Source organism: Thamnophis sirtalis, unplaced genomic scaffold (assembly GCF_051295495.1).
Source record: "Thamnophis sirtalis isolate CommonGarterSnake01/CBP01778 unplaced genomic scaffold, rThaSir2_p1.2 scaffold_5, whole genome shotgun sequence".
Classification (NCBI taxonomy): Eukaryota; Metazoa; Chordata; class Lepidosauria; order Squamata; family Natricidae; genus Thamnophis; species Thamnophis sirtalis.
The window spans coordinates 71,959,972-71,978,562 of record NW_028261385.1 but is presented as its reverse complement, the minus strand read 5'-3'; the positions used below and the strand labels follow the sequence as shown (position 1 = coordinate 71,978,562).

The 18,591-nt window shown below is 41.5% G+C and overlaps 1 protein-coding gene across 1 annotated transcript in view; it reads right to left on the bottom strand.

Annotated features, from left to right (window-relative positions):
- Positions 1-8,233: 8,233 nt before the first annotated feature.
- Positions 8,234-18,591, bottom strand: part of DMRT1 (doublesex and mab-3 related transcription factor 1) — a 73,200-nt gene continuing 62,842 nt past the window's right edge. Inside the window, exon 5 of the mRNA XM_087715117.1 lies at positions 8,234-9,320. Within this exon, the coding sequence (XP_087571243.1) occupies positions 9,166-9,320 (155 nt within the window). The 3' untranslated portion in view covers positions 8,234-9,165. The remainder of the gene's footprint in view (positions 9,321-18,591) is intronic.

Here is an 18,591-nt window from a genome sequence, read left to right as displayed (position 1 = left end):
TTGTAGAAATGATTCTAATGAAACGAGTCACTTTTTAAAAAAAGAGAAGCGTGAGTTGCTTATTTTACAAATTAACGTTTAACCTTTAAGAAAATGCAACAAAGCGAGCCATTGAACCCCGATGGTACTAAATGATTATACACCGATCAACCAGAGGATCAACTCTGTGTTGAGCGAGAAAGCAACCCGGGGGGAGTGGGGGCCGGAGGTCAGGCAGGCGGGCAAGCCTCTTTTGGCCCTGGCAGGACCCAGGTTCAAGCGGTTCTTCCAGGCAAACGCAGCCCCGCTTCCCGAAAGGAGCCGGGCCAAGGGAAGCCGCGACGTCGGCTGGCCGGGCCTTCCCCTGCAGTCTCTCTTCTTAAGGAAGCGGGGATGGAGGCTGGCTTCTCCCAGCGCAAGCCGGGCCGCAGAGCCGCCTTCTCGCCTCTTTTACTGAGAATCGGAGCTCTGCCGCCTACGCCCCCCCACCCCCCACCCCGCATTTGACAACATCTCCCCGCAGGTCTAGGTCGGCCTTCCTGTGAGCGCCACGTCCCCTGCCTAAGAGCCTATTGTAACTCAACACCTGACGAGAACCGGTCCCATCGCTCGGGGCAGAAAAGGTTTAGTCAAGCACATAATGGGATCCCAGCAGAAGGCTTTTCAGAAGCGGGGCCCAGGGTAAACTTCGCCACATGAACTCCGTTTCCAGGGCTGTTAATCTTTTAATTGGGAAAGGAAAAGCGGCGTAATAAGAGAGGAGGCAATTTCAAGGTGACTCGAACGTGGTCGCCGTTTGAGCCCCGGAGAATAGCTTGGAAAATGGGATGAATGGGACAAACATATGGTCCCAATCAGGTCGAGCGGCGGGGCGGGGCCCTCTGCCTTTGGGGGCGAGGGGAAACGGGGGTGGAGGGAGACCCCAGCTCGTTTTCTACGAAAGCCAGCCTCCCAGGCAAGAACTGCAGGGGCAGCCGAAATCCGCCGAAGCTGCATTGACAGGAAGGGGTAATGGAGTCCTTGAAGCTGGGCCCTAGAATCATCAAACCAGCGTCCCTTCATCTGGGTTTGATTCACAGAAAGTGGGTAGGTGGGGTGGAGAACTTACATAAAATAGGAAGGCAAACCTGGCATTCTGAAAAAGAAAAGCGAAATAGGACCCAGCGTGATGGGTACTTGGGTAGGAGCTCACCAGAGTGGCTCAGGATTCTAAAGTAGGAAGTAAAAACCATCCCAGAAGAACCGGAGGGCAAACTATGTCGAGAATAGGCGGAGAAATATGTATTGTCATCTTATGAAAGGTGTGCAGGTGTTCAGGTCTGTCAATTCTATTCCAGTGAATATTCCATATGTTAATATATTGAAATGCTGAAAGAAGAGTGGGGAGAAGAAGGGCTTAGGCAAAACTTCATGTCTGGGGATCCCACTCAGCCAGAGGTTTCAAAAATTAGCAAGGCTGCTTCCTTGTCCGCCAAAGTTGCTGAATTAACCGGGCAGTCTGATCCAAAGACAGGTACATCAAGGACCATCCCATCCAGAATGCAAAAGCACCGTCCAGTCACCCCACCCATTGTAATTTGTTGTAGGCCGCCTGAGAATTCTGGCTGGACAGGCGGATTCATTTCGAATGAATGAATGAATCGAACGAACTATCGTCAGCTCTGGATTAACTATCGTCGCTCCTTAATTAAAGCTCCATCGGAAACGATCGAGGAAATGAAAAAGGTTTCCAGATCAGCAAAAGAGTAGAAATGTTTTTTTAAAGAACAGGCGCCCCAGCGCTACCCTCTGAGCCTCAAAAATACCTCGGAGCAAAGTGGCAGGTGGGGCCCTGAAATTAAGACCAGTGGGATCGATCCAACTGTTCCTGGCTCACTAAAAACAGTGGGGCTCAAAACGAACAAAGGTTGCCCTTAAGTAGAAGTGGCGTCTGTCTTTCGGCTAATACTTTACTGACCCGATGGGGGGGGGGACGGGACACCTGTGCCTTCGAAATGCCCGAGAACGAAGGAAAATAGCCATTCTGACTTGTTTAAAAGAAAATAAAACCCGCCTTTCTCCTTCCTCCATCACCGAACTTATTTGAAATCTGTTTTCACCCCAAAACTTGCACAGTACCGCAGGTCAAACACTTCTCCTATTTCCCTCCCCCTCTCAAAAAACAAGGCAAAAGTAGGGAAAATCCGAAGTAGTAAAAATGAAGTATAGCCCACAGTATTTAATGGTGCTTTAAACGGACCTCAATACCTCTGAGTTTGAGAGCAAAAAATTGGAATCTGAGGATGTCAGAATATTTTGAACGAAAGAGACCCACGGGAATTTAGGAAGAAAACCTAACGAGATCTCCTAAGAAACGGCTTCAGAAGAACGGCGCGCTAAATATTAGGTGGACTGGAAAAACCAATGCTAGAAGCTGCCGCCGAACACTTAAAGGGTCTGGTTTATTTTTCTATTGGTTTGAAATTGGTTTTATTCGTTTGGTAAGGACATAGAATTACGGGAAAAATATCTTTTTAAAAAATGGATCACTGGTTCTGAAAAAGGCTCAACCGGGAAGGTGACATCCTTCTGATAAAACCTGAAGACGAAGCCAAGGCAGGTAAAGCTTTCTTCCAGCGGCAACTTCCTATCTAGTTCGGGAAGAGAGAAAAAATTAGACTTCAAACATTCAGCAGGAGCTCCGACCATTCCCCGGGGAGAGGCGACGGGATCAGAAGCCCCCAGCCCCACCCGCGCCCTCTCAAGGAGCCCTTACATTTCAAGGTAAAGGATTTTGCTGGCCGCTGCCGCCTTGTTCGGCTCCCCTCCGCCCTCCCTCCCACCCACCCCAGCAGAGGTGGCACAATGGGGTGAAAGGACGAAGCCCAGCTGTACGAAAAACAGCCGTGGAAATCTCGAGAAAATGAATAGAATTAATAAAGGTCACTGATCACTGGCCATTCATAAATATTTGGTGACACTTTTCTTGTTCAGGGTCCACCTCTCCGCCCCTTTCGTGAGGGGGCGGGGCGGAGACTCGGCAGGCTCCCGAGCCGCAAGGCGGGTCGCCATTCGGGTCTGCAAAGCAAAGGCGGGTGGTCCTTTTCCAAAACCACCGCGCGCGATCGCAGATTCTTTCTTAAGCAGGGCGGCGTTGGCGATGGCCGAAAGAGGACAATGCAAAAATCTCTGGAGCGGCCGTCCTCCTATCTCGGGGCGGGGGGGGGGGAAATCTCTGAATAAACAGGGCAAAGACTGACAAGGCCTCGGTTCCAGAGAGGCTCCTTGGGGTAGATCGCGAGAACCGATCTTAAGGGCTTCCGTTCTCCAGAACGCTCCACGGCAGCCCGTAAGATTTGGGACCCAGGGAGCGCACTAAGGATTTTCAACCGGCCGGGGAGAATCGAGCTGATGGTTCGCCTTAACTTTGCCTCTTCAAGCCCAACTTTCCCAAAGCCGGAGAGCCGTAAGCTCCTCCTCTGCCGTATTTCGGAGAGGAATCCGGCCCAAAAGCTGACTTTTCCGCTTTTAAAAACAGCAGAAGCCGAGGATCCACCGGGGGTTTAGTTTTGGGAACCGAAAGAGACGCAGGGCCACATCCTGAGAGGCTCCTCCTTTCGTGTGGCCCGCCAAGCTTCATCCAAGTCCCAAGTTAGGCGCCCATTGGGGCCCGAGGGCGCAGTCGCACCGCCTACCAAAGTCGGACCACTTCGCGCCCTTTCGCTTTCCTCAGGCTCTCCCTCGGCCCCTCCAAGCCTGTAAAAGAACCTCCCACCCCAAATCCCCACCACCCCAGCGTGCTAAAGAGACAGGCTGGCGAAGTAGCTGACTGGCGTTGCTTTCCTACGGCGGCTGCCTGGCTAAGGAGACGCTGCTTGGGCCTGGTCGCTCACCCGGAGCCGTCTGGCCGGAAACGGGAGCGCGACACGAGAGGTCTCCAGAGGCCCCGCCGCGGTCATTTCCACGCTCTACAGCGAGATGTCAAGGCCGGGAAGCGCCGGCCCGCCTGGTAGTGTGAGGAGCCGTCCGGGTGGGCGCTTTGGTCGGCGTCCCCAATAGTTCCGGCGGTGGGAAAAGAAGGTCCCCATTTCCAGCCAGGCGCGATTAGTTGCCTTAGTTCAGCCGCTTGGAGGCCGCCGCCCTGCAGCCTCACCGGGGTGCAAAGGCCTTCCCGGCGTTGAAGCTTTGGGGCGAGCTGCGACGGACGGCACAGGCGCCCTCTCGGCCCGGCTTCTCTGGGAAAAGCGAGGAAGGGTCGTTCAGCGATGCTGGAGTTGGTGCAGCGAGGAAGAAGCGGGCCCGGCTCGCCTGGCCTTTCACGCCCCGTCAAACGCTCAGCAGCCCCGAGTATGAGTGCCCGAGTGTATAACGCAGCTCCGGTTCCTCCAGCCGTCTCGACCTCAAGTTCCATAATTTCCAGAGATCGCGGCCATACGGACTGAGAGTGAGGCCGATGGGTACAGGGGGATTTTAATCTGCGGTTAGGAAAGGACGCCGTCGGCGTGATTTTCCTCCAGCACATTGTACTTATGCATTCGGAATAAAAACTAGTAGCGCTTTGGCAGTGTGTTGTGTGTGTGTTTGTACTAGCTTCTTTGCAAGAATGTCACTTCCTTGAATTTGAAACCGGTCACACTTCAGTGAATCACTTGGAAGAATTTTCATTTTATCTATTGTTAAATAAACGCAGTTTGAATCAGATCTTAATTCTGGAATTGGGGATGTGAAGTTAAATTAAACCAGCAGGATTTAACTCATCTAAGGAATGGGGCAGGGGAAAGCCCTCTTAAATAGATTAATTTGCAAGGATATTTTTTTTGCCTGTTAGTTAACAAGAGGCAAGCCTGCTTGAATTGGTTCAGATTTCACATGTTTAAATTTCACTAAACATGTATTTATGTAAGTACATTTTTGGACCTAGTTCCAAGAGTAAATTGTTACCTGAGAGGTTGTTTTTTTTTGGGGGGGGTAGTTCATTCTCACTGGTAAAGGATTATGCTTTTTCACCATTCTGTATGCTCTTAAAATGCATTGGCTTAGATGCTCTTAAAAGCACCTTCTTATTAACTGGAACATCTTGCCAAAATTTGTGCCCATTGGAGTAAATAGGCAATGATTAATTTCTGTAATTAACATGATTGGGTTCATAGCTGTATGTGTGACTTAGTTTTAGCTGGATAAGATCATGGTGTCACAAGTACATGAATGAAGAAACAAAAATATAAGGCACTCCTTATAAAATAATGTAACACCTTAATATATCTCCTATAAGCACGGAACCTATACACTCTTACATTAAATTACTATTTATTAGATAGTCTTCATTTTGTCAAGCATTTGTAAAATAAGTTACACTTTGCATATGACCAAAAGCAATCTTAATATTGCTTAAATGTATGTAGTGATGTAAAAAAAGGATTTCAAGTTGTAAACTATTAATGAAATAGTTGGTCCACCAAAATAATTCTATTAAAAGGGTGTACATGGGAATAATGAATTGCAAATAGATTTAAAGTCTTGCTATTTTTGGTTTTTAAGGTTTTACTGTTCTTTTGAAACCATCAAAATGCAAAAAAAAACCAAAACACTCCAATACTTATTCTTAGGTGTTAGGGTTGCTTGTACTATTGTCAACATTTGTTGTATACAGTATGTGCGCGCGCGCACACACACACACACACACACACAGGAGATAGGAGACTCAAAAATTGTCAGCTTTATGACTTTGGCTTTGCTCTAACCTTCATTTATGGATATTAATCAGAAACAAAAGATAATGTTTGATTGAATTGCCTATATAGTACCAATTCTGCATGATGCTGACACTATGATCTAAACTAAGTTACTACAGATTTAATTATGGTAACATTGCAACTCTCGCCCCTAAGATATATATGCCTTCTCAATCAACCCTTGAATAAAGGTTGAAGGGGAAACAATTATTTAACCGCAAGAAACGCTTCAGCAATTTTCTCAAAGGTGCAAATGCAAATGTGTTAGGAACAACATACAAATATGTAAATTAACATTTCAATCCTATAAAAATGTATATGGGGATTTTTCTCATTGGCTTCAGCGAGGGTAAATTGTAGCTGGAATTACACTGGTAATGGCTGTAAACAGATTTTAAGTGTTGTGAATCTGAGTTGGAATCTCTTTATTTTTTGTTACTTGTTTCTTCTAATTAATACTCATTTCATTTTCCATTTTATTCTTCAGCTTTCCAGCTTTATATAGGTAACACTAGATTTTTAACCTTCCCTAAATAATACAAGACCCTGGAGTTTAGCAGATACTATCTTCTCTTCTGGAATAGGGCAATGGTTTTTCCATCGTTTCTTTAAGATTTTAAATACAATTTTGTTAAAAACATTCACACATGGGGATAACAGTAAAGTACAACCCTCAAATTCATATATAAAAATGATCTAAGAGACACTTGAGGGTAATGGAATTGAGGGACACTTGAGGGTAATGGAATTGCATCTGCTGTATGCAATTCTAACTTTTCCCTTTGAGTGTGTAAAAATATCTGGTGTTATTGTGGAAGTGCTTTTGATACATGTAGGAAAATTTGCTTTTTTGGCTCATTATGTTGGTAGTTATAGATTGGGAATTGAACTCAGGACAATTGCCAATTCTTGTTTGCAGCCGTTTTTCCCCAAATAGATTTCATTCCACCACCTCCCAAACGCAGGAAGATAGCAAAATCTGAATTTCTCATATTGAAAGGATGAAGGTACTATCAGTTCCTATTCCATACCTTCATTATTTTTGTCCTGGTTGTTACATGGTCACTTATATTTTGGAAAGAGCAGCTTGATCTCCAAAAGGAAGTTTAGACCAGGCTTCATTTAATTATTTCCATTATCTAGACTCTATTTGGGAAGCTATTATAATTTATAAAGATGGGCAACTTTACCCAAATGGATTAAGAGTGAAATACTTAATACTTCAATGTATTGTTTGAAATACCTTGAGACTGGACAGAATGTCATGATACACATTCAATTTAGAGTATATATAAATGATGGTGTTTTGTTTATGTAAGTTACTCTGAATCTTTCTTCATTTGTAAATAGGTATAGATTCACTTAAGTCACACTCAAGTAAAAAAAAATTACCGGTATATATATTTTGAAGAGCCCAATAGCAAATGAATATGCTTAAACAGATACATGGAGTAGTTAAGTGAGCTGTAGGCACTATCAGACTTATTTCTGATTTTTGAACTAACACAGCTCTCCTGTGAAATAAATATTTGGGGGAAAGAATAAAAGGATTGCCATCTTTATTTGTTGGTAAGGTTATCTTGTGTGTTTCTTCTCATAATTCCAATTGAATTTGTTTTTAATAGCAAAGTTGTCCAAATTACTTTTATATGGCTAGGCAACTTTTGCTAATGTATTAAAGTATAGACCTGAAAGAAAAACTCGATATAGAATGTAATCTGACCCTTGTGTAGTGCCAGGGAGGCGAGGATGCTTCTAAATTCATCTTATCCCTGCCAAGATTGGACTGGCACAGTGGCATTCTTTCTTACAATAAACACCCACCTCTCTTCCATTGTTGCATGATGTTCTCTTTGGATGATGGAGAGAGGAAAGAGACAACTGAACTCAGGAGAGAAACTGAGAGCTCCACTAGGAAACCCTAGCTCTATATTTCAACAGTTTAGAAGGAAAGTGAACAGGGGGAGGCATTGTCTTGGCTGCAGTTGGCTGTTAGCTGCCCAGCTCAGCTGCCTCGTCCTTAAGACTCTTTTCCTTGCCCTCTGCTCCAACTATGTGTCTGTCACAATGGCAACAGGAGCAGGCTGCAGCAGAAGGCACCCGACTGCAGTTGCAGGCTGACAAGTGTGATAAAATGATCTTCCTTAACTAAACTCGTAAAGCACCGGGCAATAAAACTCAATCTTCTGTAAAATCCAATTAAGTCATTATCTGACTGATTGTATCTTTAATTGAAAACAGAAGTGACAGTAAATTTCTGTGATATATCAGGATCAATCGATACCACTATACAATTCAGCCCCAAGAAGTGATTTATAATGTCAAACCCATATAGGTAACTCCACATTATTCTCTCTAAAACCACTGGTGGATGAAATTAAGAGTAAGTGCATTTAATAAAAAACAAGATGGTCAGGTTATTGATTACAACAGATGGGGGCGAAATCAAATAGATGTTTTCAAAGCACAGAGTGAAGAAAATACAAGTAATTTCTTTTTTCCCCTGTTTAATACAGCTTACCAACTATGCACACACAAGAAAATTTGGTCATCAATAACATTTTTATTTCAGTACTACTGCAACTATAGAGAACAATGAATTCTTTTAAAGAGCATTTTATTTCTGGTTGGCTTCTGTAACTAAGAGAAAGTACATGCTAAGGCATTTTTAACAGAATATTGAAAAAAATCTATAATAACTTTAAAAGGCCATTTTTACTTGGAGCATTGTAGCAAATAGCTTAACTTGTACAAACTTTTTTTTTTACATTTTATGCTAGCAATAGAGGCTATATCTGGTCAAAATACAGTGTCTTCCATTAAAACAGAACTAAGAAAAATCCATCGCAGACTTTTTATTAATTAAAAAATACCATTCTTGCTTTAACTTTTATCTACTTTTATATATCATGAAAAAAGATCCTTGGGTCTGTAAAACATAGAATCTTACATCTCAATCTTAACTCATGCAGTGCAGCTTTAAAAAGGAAGAGCAATTCTGTTTCACAACAGGAAGGTATCTATTTCTCAAATTTTCATATCTGAAATATCTTGCTTTTGAACACCATTAAAGAATTAATCAAGCCCTTTTTGTGCTAGATACATCAATTTTAAGCAAATCTAAGAATCTTTTGCATACACTGAACTTCGATTACATTTTATCTACAAAATAATCTTTAATTTTATTTATATACTGTTTATTAGTCAAAAAGGGACTTTTAAAAAAAGAATTAAAGAATACCAATAAATTTCTTTCAAAATATTTAAGGGTAATGCTCTTGTAGCCCTTTACACTATACTCATTCTTAACTAAGACTGAAAATCACAAAGTGCAGAACAAATATAAAGGGAATAAGTGAACATTTTATCAACAGTTATTTCAGCATCTGTCATCACAAAACAGGCAAACCCAAATTAACAGGAAGGCACTTCTTCAAGGGAATCCACACCAGGACTTTTATTTTTTCCATCCTGCTTATTCGCCATCTTCCATAACAGAATGAACTGGAAAGGTGCTGGAGTCAGAGGCGGATTCGCACTCCAGCACAGCCTTGGTACTTTCATTGCTGATGGGAGAGCTGCTGGAAAGGGAAACCAAGCCAGAATCTTGACTACTGGGTGGCGAAAATACTAAAGAAGCAATGGGATAAAGGGGAAGGAGAAAGAGAAAGAAAAAAAAGGAATGCCAAGATAAATGACACAGAATAATAACATTGTACAGTTGGGTTGCCTTACATACATCCATGGACATATCAATATGCAATGAAAGTCCAGAACTTGTACTTAAGCACAGTCTAGACATGTATAATATTTCAAATTCAGAATAGAGCTGGAAGGAATCTTAGAGGTCTTCCAGTCCAACCCTCTGCTCAAGCAGGAGACCCTATACCAAGTCAGATAGGTGTCTGTCCAGTCTCTTCTTAAAAACCTCCAGTGATGAAGCACCTACAACTTCTTAAGACAAGCTGTTCTACTAGTTAATTGTTCTCACTGTTAGGAAGTTTCTCCTTAATTCCAGGGTGTTTCCTTCCTTAATTAATTCCCATCCATTGTTTCTTGTCCTGTCCTTTGGTGCTTTAGAAAATAAGTTGAACCCCACTAATAAGATCCAAAATAAGTTTTTTTTTCTTTGGAAAATATTTTTATTTTCATTATGTTCTTTGGAAAATAAGTTGGCCTCACCTAATAAGATGGACGAGAAGAACCACAAAGTTGGTCCAAGATTGAAAGTTCCAAAAGACTCAGGATATCACACTTGCCTTTTTTTAAGGATACCCAGATTCATTTATCTCACCCATTTTCCCAGGGAAGAGTGGAGAGAGAGAAGATGCTGCCCATGGTGAGTCGTAAAACATTAACTTGAATCATGGGCTGGTCATTCATGGTATTAGATTGTTTGCATCTCAGATAAACTTGCAGGTATAAATATTCAAGATATATTTATCCTTTCTAAAACCTCTGCAGGTCCATGCAAAAACTGGACAGCATCTCCCCCTCTCTATAAGATTCTCACAATTTCAAAAGCTGGATGATAAGGGAAATTCAGAATTTTGAAAAAACTTGTGCCATCAAAGCATCTCCAGAATGAGAAAAGGCACACTTAGAAACTATGCTTGTCATATAGGCTGACAATCTATGGGAAATAAGGAGATGTTTGTGTATTAATTAACCTCTTCTAATTTCAATGAAACAACTGAATGATGAATCGACTGTATTTTATGCAGAATAAAACAAAGACTCCTCCTTGAAGTTCTGGTAATACCTGAATTAGATCTATAAAGACCATGGCATTGTTCTATTAAAATAAAAAGGACTTCGTATCTGCTTAAGGTTTGGAAGGAGTTTTCCTTAACATTTTTAAAAAGTGGACTGTAGAAAAAGCACATTAAAACCAAAATGCAGACATAAAACAATTAGCATTACAGAACAGCAGTAGCATCAGTAAACAGAAATACCTACAAGAAGACACACTGACTTAAAAATGGCACATGTATCATATCATAAAACAAATGATGCAATTATCTGATGTCATAAAGTCTTGCATAGGTAGCAAATTTATATTGTTTGTCATGACACATAACACAGGTCCTCCTTACCTCCAGGCAGATGTCAGTGACGGGTACAACTTAACCAATCAATACATTTCAGAAACATTAACATCAATGTTGAGACATATTGAGAAGCTTAAGCCAATTAGATGGCAGACCAATATTCCAGGATTATCTATTTTGCATTCAAATTTTGAGAAAAAGCTACAACCAACATACTAGCTTTTGATGGTGGAAGCACTCCAGAAAAGGAAATTCACATCAAATATGTTCAAACAAAAGGTATGAAAGTGTACAGACAGTTCTAGAGTTACAACCACAATTGAGGATTTCAGTTGTTAAGCAAAGCAGTTAAGTGAGTCACATCCAATTTTATGTCCTTTTTTTGCCATGGTTGTTAAGTGAATCTCTTGCAGTTAATAACACAATTGTTAAACGAATCTGGCTTCCCCCATTGACTTTGCTGATACAGGCTGACTGAGGTCACAAACGGCACTCACATGACCCTGGGGCAGTGCAACTGTTATAAATACATGCCCATTGCCAATTTGATCAGGTGACTGTGGGCAGGTTGCAACAGTTTTAAGAGCAAGTACTGGTTGTAAGCCCACTTTTTCCAGTGCATTTATAACTTTGAACGGTTGCTAATTGCTAACTGTATTGTTGCTAATTTGAGGACTACCTGTAACCTTTCCTCAATCAAGCTTAATTTTAGATGTTCAGATGACTATATGGACACATCCATATTTTCTTGGCAACAATAAGAAGTCAATGGGGAGGAATGCCTTTTCAATTTCCCAACAAAGCCTACAGTCCGGAGATTCCCTGATGTTCAACCCATGTATCACCCACATTTAACACCTTTGACAAGGGGTTGTCCCTTGGTTGAGCAGGAAAAAAAATACTAATCTGCTAGGGTCTTTTTAAAAGGTAAGGGGACCTCACCTTGAAAAAAGATAGCAATGCCTGTTCTTATGCAGCAGGAGTCAACTTGACTCCAACTCCATTTGAACTGACACTGCTACTTATTTTTGAAAGGGCTCCAATAACAGGCACATCACAAAGAATACTCAAGCAATAACTCAGCAGCTAAATTCCTAGTTGCTTTTAAAGGCCCAGAAAAAGGTGGTAACACAAATGGGAATCAGAGATGAATTCTTTTGTTCATATGTATTTTGGTAATATGGACTCTTTATGCAACTGAAGAAACAACTGTACACGTGTGCGCGCGCACACACACACACACACACACACAAACAGAAAATCCAGTTTGGATTACCAGATATAATTCAGGGAGAAGCCATGCTTATTCTACAGACAGATAGCCCCCAATTCTAGAAAAGGGTAAAAAACAGCATTAGCAATTATAACAAGATTGAAACTAGAAGTATATTTTGCACATTGGTGTGTGTGTGTGTGTGGGTGCTATTATACACGTATTCCAAGAAGTCCTAAATTCTAGTTGTCAGGGCAACCGTCTCTCCCCCAACTGAGTGATTGCCTCTTTCTTGGAAGCCCCACAGTAGTGCTGTGCTGAATTGGCTTTTTTAATTTCTCAGGAGTTTTTTTTTTTCCCATGCAAGGAACATTCTGTTTTTTTCTTATTATCTTATTCCCAAAGAGCTTGGAAAAGGCTACAACTGCTGATCTTACTTTCTCTTACTTTCCCACCACACTTCCTTGTCTGAAAAAACCCATAAGGAATTCTCTCTTGGTATCTTCCCTTGAAATATAACGAAGCGTGGATGCCAAGGAGGTTACCAATTCCTTGACAGATAGCTGCACTGTGAAAGATAAGGGACACACCTGCCTTGGCTACCTTATACTCCACTCAATTTAGAGATTCAGTAAAGTACTTTTCTTTGAAAAGCAACTCAAGTTTAAATTCTTTTTCATCAAATTGAGAATTGTCAGGAAAAAACCCTCTCTTTTCCTGCTCAGTATTTTCTTTGTGGGAGGGATATGCCCTTAAGACAGTGCTGATGCCTGGCTGCTGGAGAAATCCCTATAGTTTTCTTGGCAACACTGGCAGAAGTAAACATTTATATAGTCCACCTCATTATGAGTAAAACTTCTTGGGGGGGGGGGTATGGCATTATAACTGGATGTCCAATTCTGCTATCCAGGCCTCTGTGTTCCTTCATGCAGATCTTCTAGGGAATCAGAGAATGTACCTCATGGACAATCTTGTACAATATGCCTAATAGCTTGCATATCAGTACCACAATCACAACAAGAGGAATCTTTCCATCCCCACTGATACAGGACAGAGGCATTTCTTCCAGCATCACACCAAACTCTGTTCAATTTCAACCAGACAAAGTGAGGCAGGTCAAAACCAGATGGTTTGATAGAGGGACCACTAATGATCAGGCAATAAAAAGGAACCTCTTTCCAGGCCTTCTGGGGGGTTAAATTGGGTAGATTTTAATTGAATAGCTGTTTTTTCAAGCTGACCTGGATTTCAATCTTGTGATGGGCTGTGAGAAAGTGGGTGGGATACAAACACTTGGAAATGAATGAATGAGTAAAACAGACTCCTAATCCAAGAGGTTGCTCATCTCTGGCCAGAGGAAGATATCCTGATTTCAATGGCCCCATACAGAAGGGATGACATAGGAAGACATGATGAAAACTGAATGTAAATGTAGAAAGTGGCATATACAGAAAGATGCAGGACCCAAATCACCAAAGAACTGATGTTATACCAAAGGAAGTGCCCAGGTTCCAGAACAATAAACAGGAAAAGATCAAAGCAAACTTTTAAACAGTTCAAAAGCTAATATAGTGGAAGAAATATTTGCAACATTTCAATCTGTGCTCGATACAAAACACAAAATGGAAGGGTCTCTGACCTCATTCACCTTTGATGAGTTAAGATTCACCCACAGCACTCATTTCCCGCCTAGCCTGGATGTAATTAAGGGGAAGCTGCAGTGGCAATTTCTCTCCTCATTAACTTCCTGATTGGTTTGAGCCTCAGATTTCCACCAGGCCTCCCGTTTGTCATCATCAAATCCAAATGGCCAATCGTTAAGACTAATGTTTGTGTAACTAAGTGCCAACATCTGCCATGGCTGCTTGTACAACAATAATAGTGAAAGGGTAACATTGATGCTCCTGTGTTAATTCTGCATATATTCATCAATGGGGAAATCTATGCTATAATTAGCAAAATGCTTTGGTAGACAAGTATGCTAGAGTCATTTGCAGAAGAAAATGTGTTGCAGTCATTCTGTTTTGAATGGTTATAATTCAGTGGGGAACTATATCCAATGAATTTCTTTCAAGTAGACTATAGAGTCATTCTCCTTTCTTTGACTTCATTGATTTAAACTTACTACTTTTATTGCTTTCAAGAAACAGAAAAATGAACCAATGAAATCTTTTACAAGCAAGCAAAGTTATTAACTAATTGAAGGACATGATGTTTTTATGATTTGATTTTTTTTGAATCTGCTTGATGTAATAATTAAGGTACCAGGCTAAAAACTGGGAGACTGGGAGTTCTAGTCCTGCTGTAGGCAGAAAGCCAGCCAAGTGACCTTGGCCCAGTCTTTTTCTCTCAACCCCTAGGAAAGAGGCAATGGTAAACCACTTAAAATCTTGTTAAGAAAAATGGCAGGGAAATGTCAGGAATTGAAAACTGATTTGAACCGAACTAAACCAAACAATAGCAACAGCAGAACCTCATACTTTTCTTAATAATAAATGTCACAATAAATACAAACTATATTCACCATTGAGTTTATTATATTTTTATTGAAAGTAATAAGTCCTTGTGCCTAGGTTAAGAATACCAATCCACGTTCAATTATTCACAGATCTTTTAAGAATAATGGATTTTTCTATTGGAGATACATGGAGTCCACCATACTGAGCTTACACAAATAAGGAAGCAACTCATGCTATCTAATTTCAACCAAGGTGTAAATGAGGAAGAACAAGCTGAAATTAAATCCGGATGAAACAAAGATGATGTTGAGAAACAAAAAAGTAGAATCTGCCCAGAAAAAACAGATTCACAATTTGGCAGTGTTTCCTGATGCTCGGCTGTCAGTGGATTTGCAGGTGGTGATTGTGGCAAGGAGTGTGTTTGCACAACCCGTGACCTTTTTGAACTATCAAACTTGGCAGAAATTATCCACAATTGGTTACAATCCTTCTTGATTAATGCAATGTGCTATATGTGAGGTTAGAAGTCGCAACTGGGGCAAAATGTCACAACTATTATCTGGTTAAGAGATACGTTTCTTGGCTGTATTCCTATTCATGGCAATAGTTCTACTTGGCACCCATATAAATTATCTTGCATTGTTTTAAATTTATTTTTACATTTTTTGATGCATGCCTCCTGGAGTCACTTTTGAAGTGGGAAGCTATAGGCATACAATACAATATAGTACAATAAAATTAAAATGCAAGAACAATATCTACAGGAGTACCTCTTCAGTAGAAACTTATTTACTCATAACATCAGATGAAGCCTTTTTGAAGATGACCCTCAGGTCAGAAGTTTGTCTACATGGAAAATGGGAGTGTCTTCTCTTGTGGACCTTTTAGGCCTGTGATGGCGAACCTATGGCACATGTGTCCAAAGTGGCACGTGGAGCCATATTGCCTGGCACGTGTGGCATCGCTCGTTCCTCTTCCGGGTTTCTGGTGCACATACACATGCAATGATCAGCTGGCCTTTGTGCATGTGGTAGTGCTCGAAATTGGAAGAGCTGGTCTTCTATTTTCTGGCCGTGAGCATGCATGCCAGCCAGCTGATTGTCGCATGCATGCACGCCAATAACCAGAACACTAGCTGGCCAGCACATATGTGTGCACTGGAAACCGGAAGTTCATTTTCCGGTGCACACATGCCCCCTGGACAGATCCTCTTCCGGGTCACAGCCAGATGAGCGTGCAAAGCGCAAGCATGCACTCACTCTCTTTTTGGCACTAAGTATGAAAAGGTTTGCCATCACTGTTCTAGGCCAAGCAATTTATTTGTCAAAAAAGTATGTTTGCCCCCTCTTACCCAGGACTGAGAATAAAGGAAACATTTGTATTGCTAGGCTTTTGCCTCTGAATTTTTGTGATGGTTTTATGGATGTTAATTTAATTTGTGATTTTAAGTGTACTGATTTATAAACTTCTAGAAGATGTATAAAAGTTTTGCTACTTTTATAAATTGGCATGGACTGTTCTGGGATTTTTTTCCCCAAAATACATGATTAATTTAAGAATAAAATAAAGAAATGATCGAATAGAAACAGCAACCTTACTTCACATAGAAGGGCTCACTTAAAAGAGAAATAACTGCCTGGAGTGTGGGAAGAGCTTTAGTCAGACTTTGACCTAATTTCTCATCAGAGTCCACCAAAAAAAGTCTATAAATGTGGAATAGGGAGGTAATTTGAGCTGAGTGCAAAGAATTCATACAAAGGAAAATTGTCCTTCAATAAAGAGACCTCCTGTTGTCAAAATCCATCAGGGGGCTGGACTAAAGGACCTCCAAGGTCCCTTCCAGCTCTATTCTGATTCTGATTTAAGTCCTTTGCTGGCCATAATGTGATGGACAGAAGAAAACCATGCATCAACTCTGAGATTTTTTTTCTTCCAATTCTAGTTACACAACATGAATAAATGGGAAGATTAAGTTTAAGAAGGTTGCTTAAGTTAATCTCCTACGAAGCAGTGAAGAGTATGTTGAACAGCTACTAAGTGAAAGAACAAAATCTGGATTGAGTTCTTCCTGTCAGAAAAAGCCAGAATAGTCCTCCCTCTAGGTTGATCCAACCCAGAAAAAAGATGTTCTTTCTTACTGATTACAAATACTGTATGAGGAAAGTCCCTTAATCAAACCCTTTTCAAAAATCCACTACAGACAAGAAATGTGGAACTTCCTCAGATGCAATTGGATTTTACCTTCTGTCAACTTCAGCTAGCCTACTAGTTGTCAGGAATGCTGTGGACCAAATGTCAACACAGTAATGTTTCAAATCACTCTAATAGACCTGAGATTTGGCAAAACTAGAACGAAATCAAGCGGTCCTATGGGTTAATTAGGACAAGGCTGGTGAGGCTCCATTTCTCCTTCTATAGGCAGTCCTCGATTTAACCACCATTTATTTAGTGACTATTCAAAGTTATTGCAACACTGAAAAAAGTGTCTTATGACCATTTTTCACACCACGGCAGCATCCCCACAGTCATGTGATCAGAATTTGGACACTTGGCAACTGGCATGTATTTATGAAGGTTGAAATATCCCAGGTCATGTGACCACCTTTTGCAACTTTCAGAAAAGCGAAGTCAATGGGATGCCAGATTCATTTAACCTTGTGACTCACTTAACAACCGCAGTGATTCATTAAAACAACTGTGGCAAGAAAGGTTGTAAAATGGGGCAAAACTCACTTAACAATTTTTTGCAGCTTAGCAATGGAAATTGTGGGCTCAACTGGGGTCACAAGTTGAGGTCTACTGTATGTGACTTTCACAGCTTCTCAATATCTTCCTTTTCCTATTTTTGTTCGGCTTCTGCCATCACTGAAGGTTTCAAGCATGCCATTTTCAGCTGCCTGCTTGCGCAACTTTCCCAGTGCCTAAATTTAGAGCCAAGGTGGCGCAGTGGTTAAATGCAGCACTGCAGGCTACTGCTAGATCAGCAGTTCAGCGGTTCAAATCTCACCGGCTCAGGGTTGACTCAGCCTTCCATCCTTCCGAGGTGGGTAAAATGAGGACCCAGATTGTTGGGGGCAATATGCTGACTCTCTGTAAACCGCTTAGAGAGGGCTGAAAGCCCTATGAAGCGGTATATAAGTCTACTGCTATTGCTATTGCTATTTCCCTATCTTCCCTTAACCATCCCTCCCCCAATGATGTCCATGGTTTCATGTATGGCATTTCCACCAACTTGCCTGCCTGATCTTCCCAATGCCTTACTTTCCCTTCTTCTCCTTAGCTGTTCTTCAAGCCAGCATTATGAAGAAAAAAAAATGCAAGCAGAAAACTAACTTTTACAATGAAATCATCAGTGGACCAACACCATACAAAGAACAGACTAACTTGAGTGAACTGCTGTTAAGTCAATGGCCTGGAAAATATAATATGCTTCTAGAGATGTGAGAAACCACTAAGACAGTCATGCTTGAAAAGCAAAATGTTATTTGTATTTACATTTTAAGACCATTAGACTCTTAATGCGAAGCAATATTTTAAAGATTTAAGCTCTGAAAAGGTATAGTTGATTTGTTAAAGCTTTTTCACACTCTTATGTTCTTTCAGCTGAGAATCTACATTAAAGTTGCAAACTACAGGGCCTTCCGGAGCACCGGGGGAGAACGTTTTTGCCTCCCCTAGGCTTCAGGAAAATCTCTGAACTTCCGGTTAACCTGTTGGGCCTGCTTTTCGCCCTCTCTAGGCTTCGGAGGCTTTCCTGAAGCCTGGGGAGGGGGGAAAAACCAAACTTCCGGTTTGCCCATTGGGCCGTTTTTCGACCTCCCTAGGCTTCAGGAAAGTCTCTGGAGCCTGGGGAGAGTGAAAAACGGCCCAACTAGAAGTTCAGGGATGAACTTCCGGTTTGCCCATTGGGCCTGTTTTTCACCCTCTCTAGGCTCCGGAGGTTTTCCTAAAGACTGGGGAAGGTCAAAATGGCCTCCCCCGGCCCTCCGAAAGGCTAAAAATTAGCTGGCTGGTGCACATAGGCCCGCCAGAGCTGAGAGCTGCCGTGCTGGCAAATATGGCTCCGTGTGCCACCTGTGGCATGCATGCCATAGGTTGGCTATCATGGCAATACACTAATAAGAAGGAAAATTAGATAAATGAAGAAAAGGCATCATATCATATATGCTGTAAGTTAG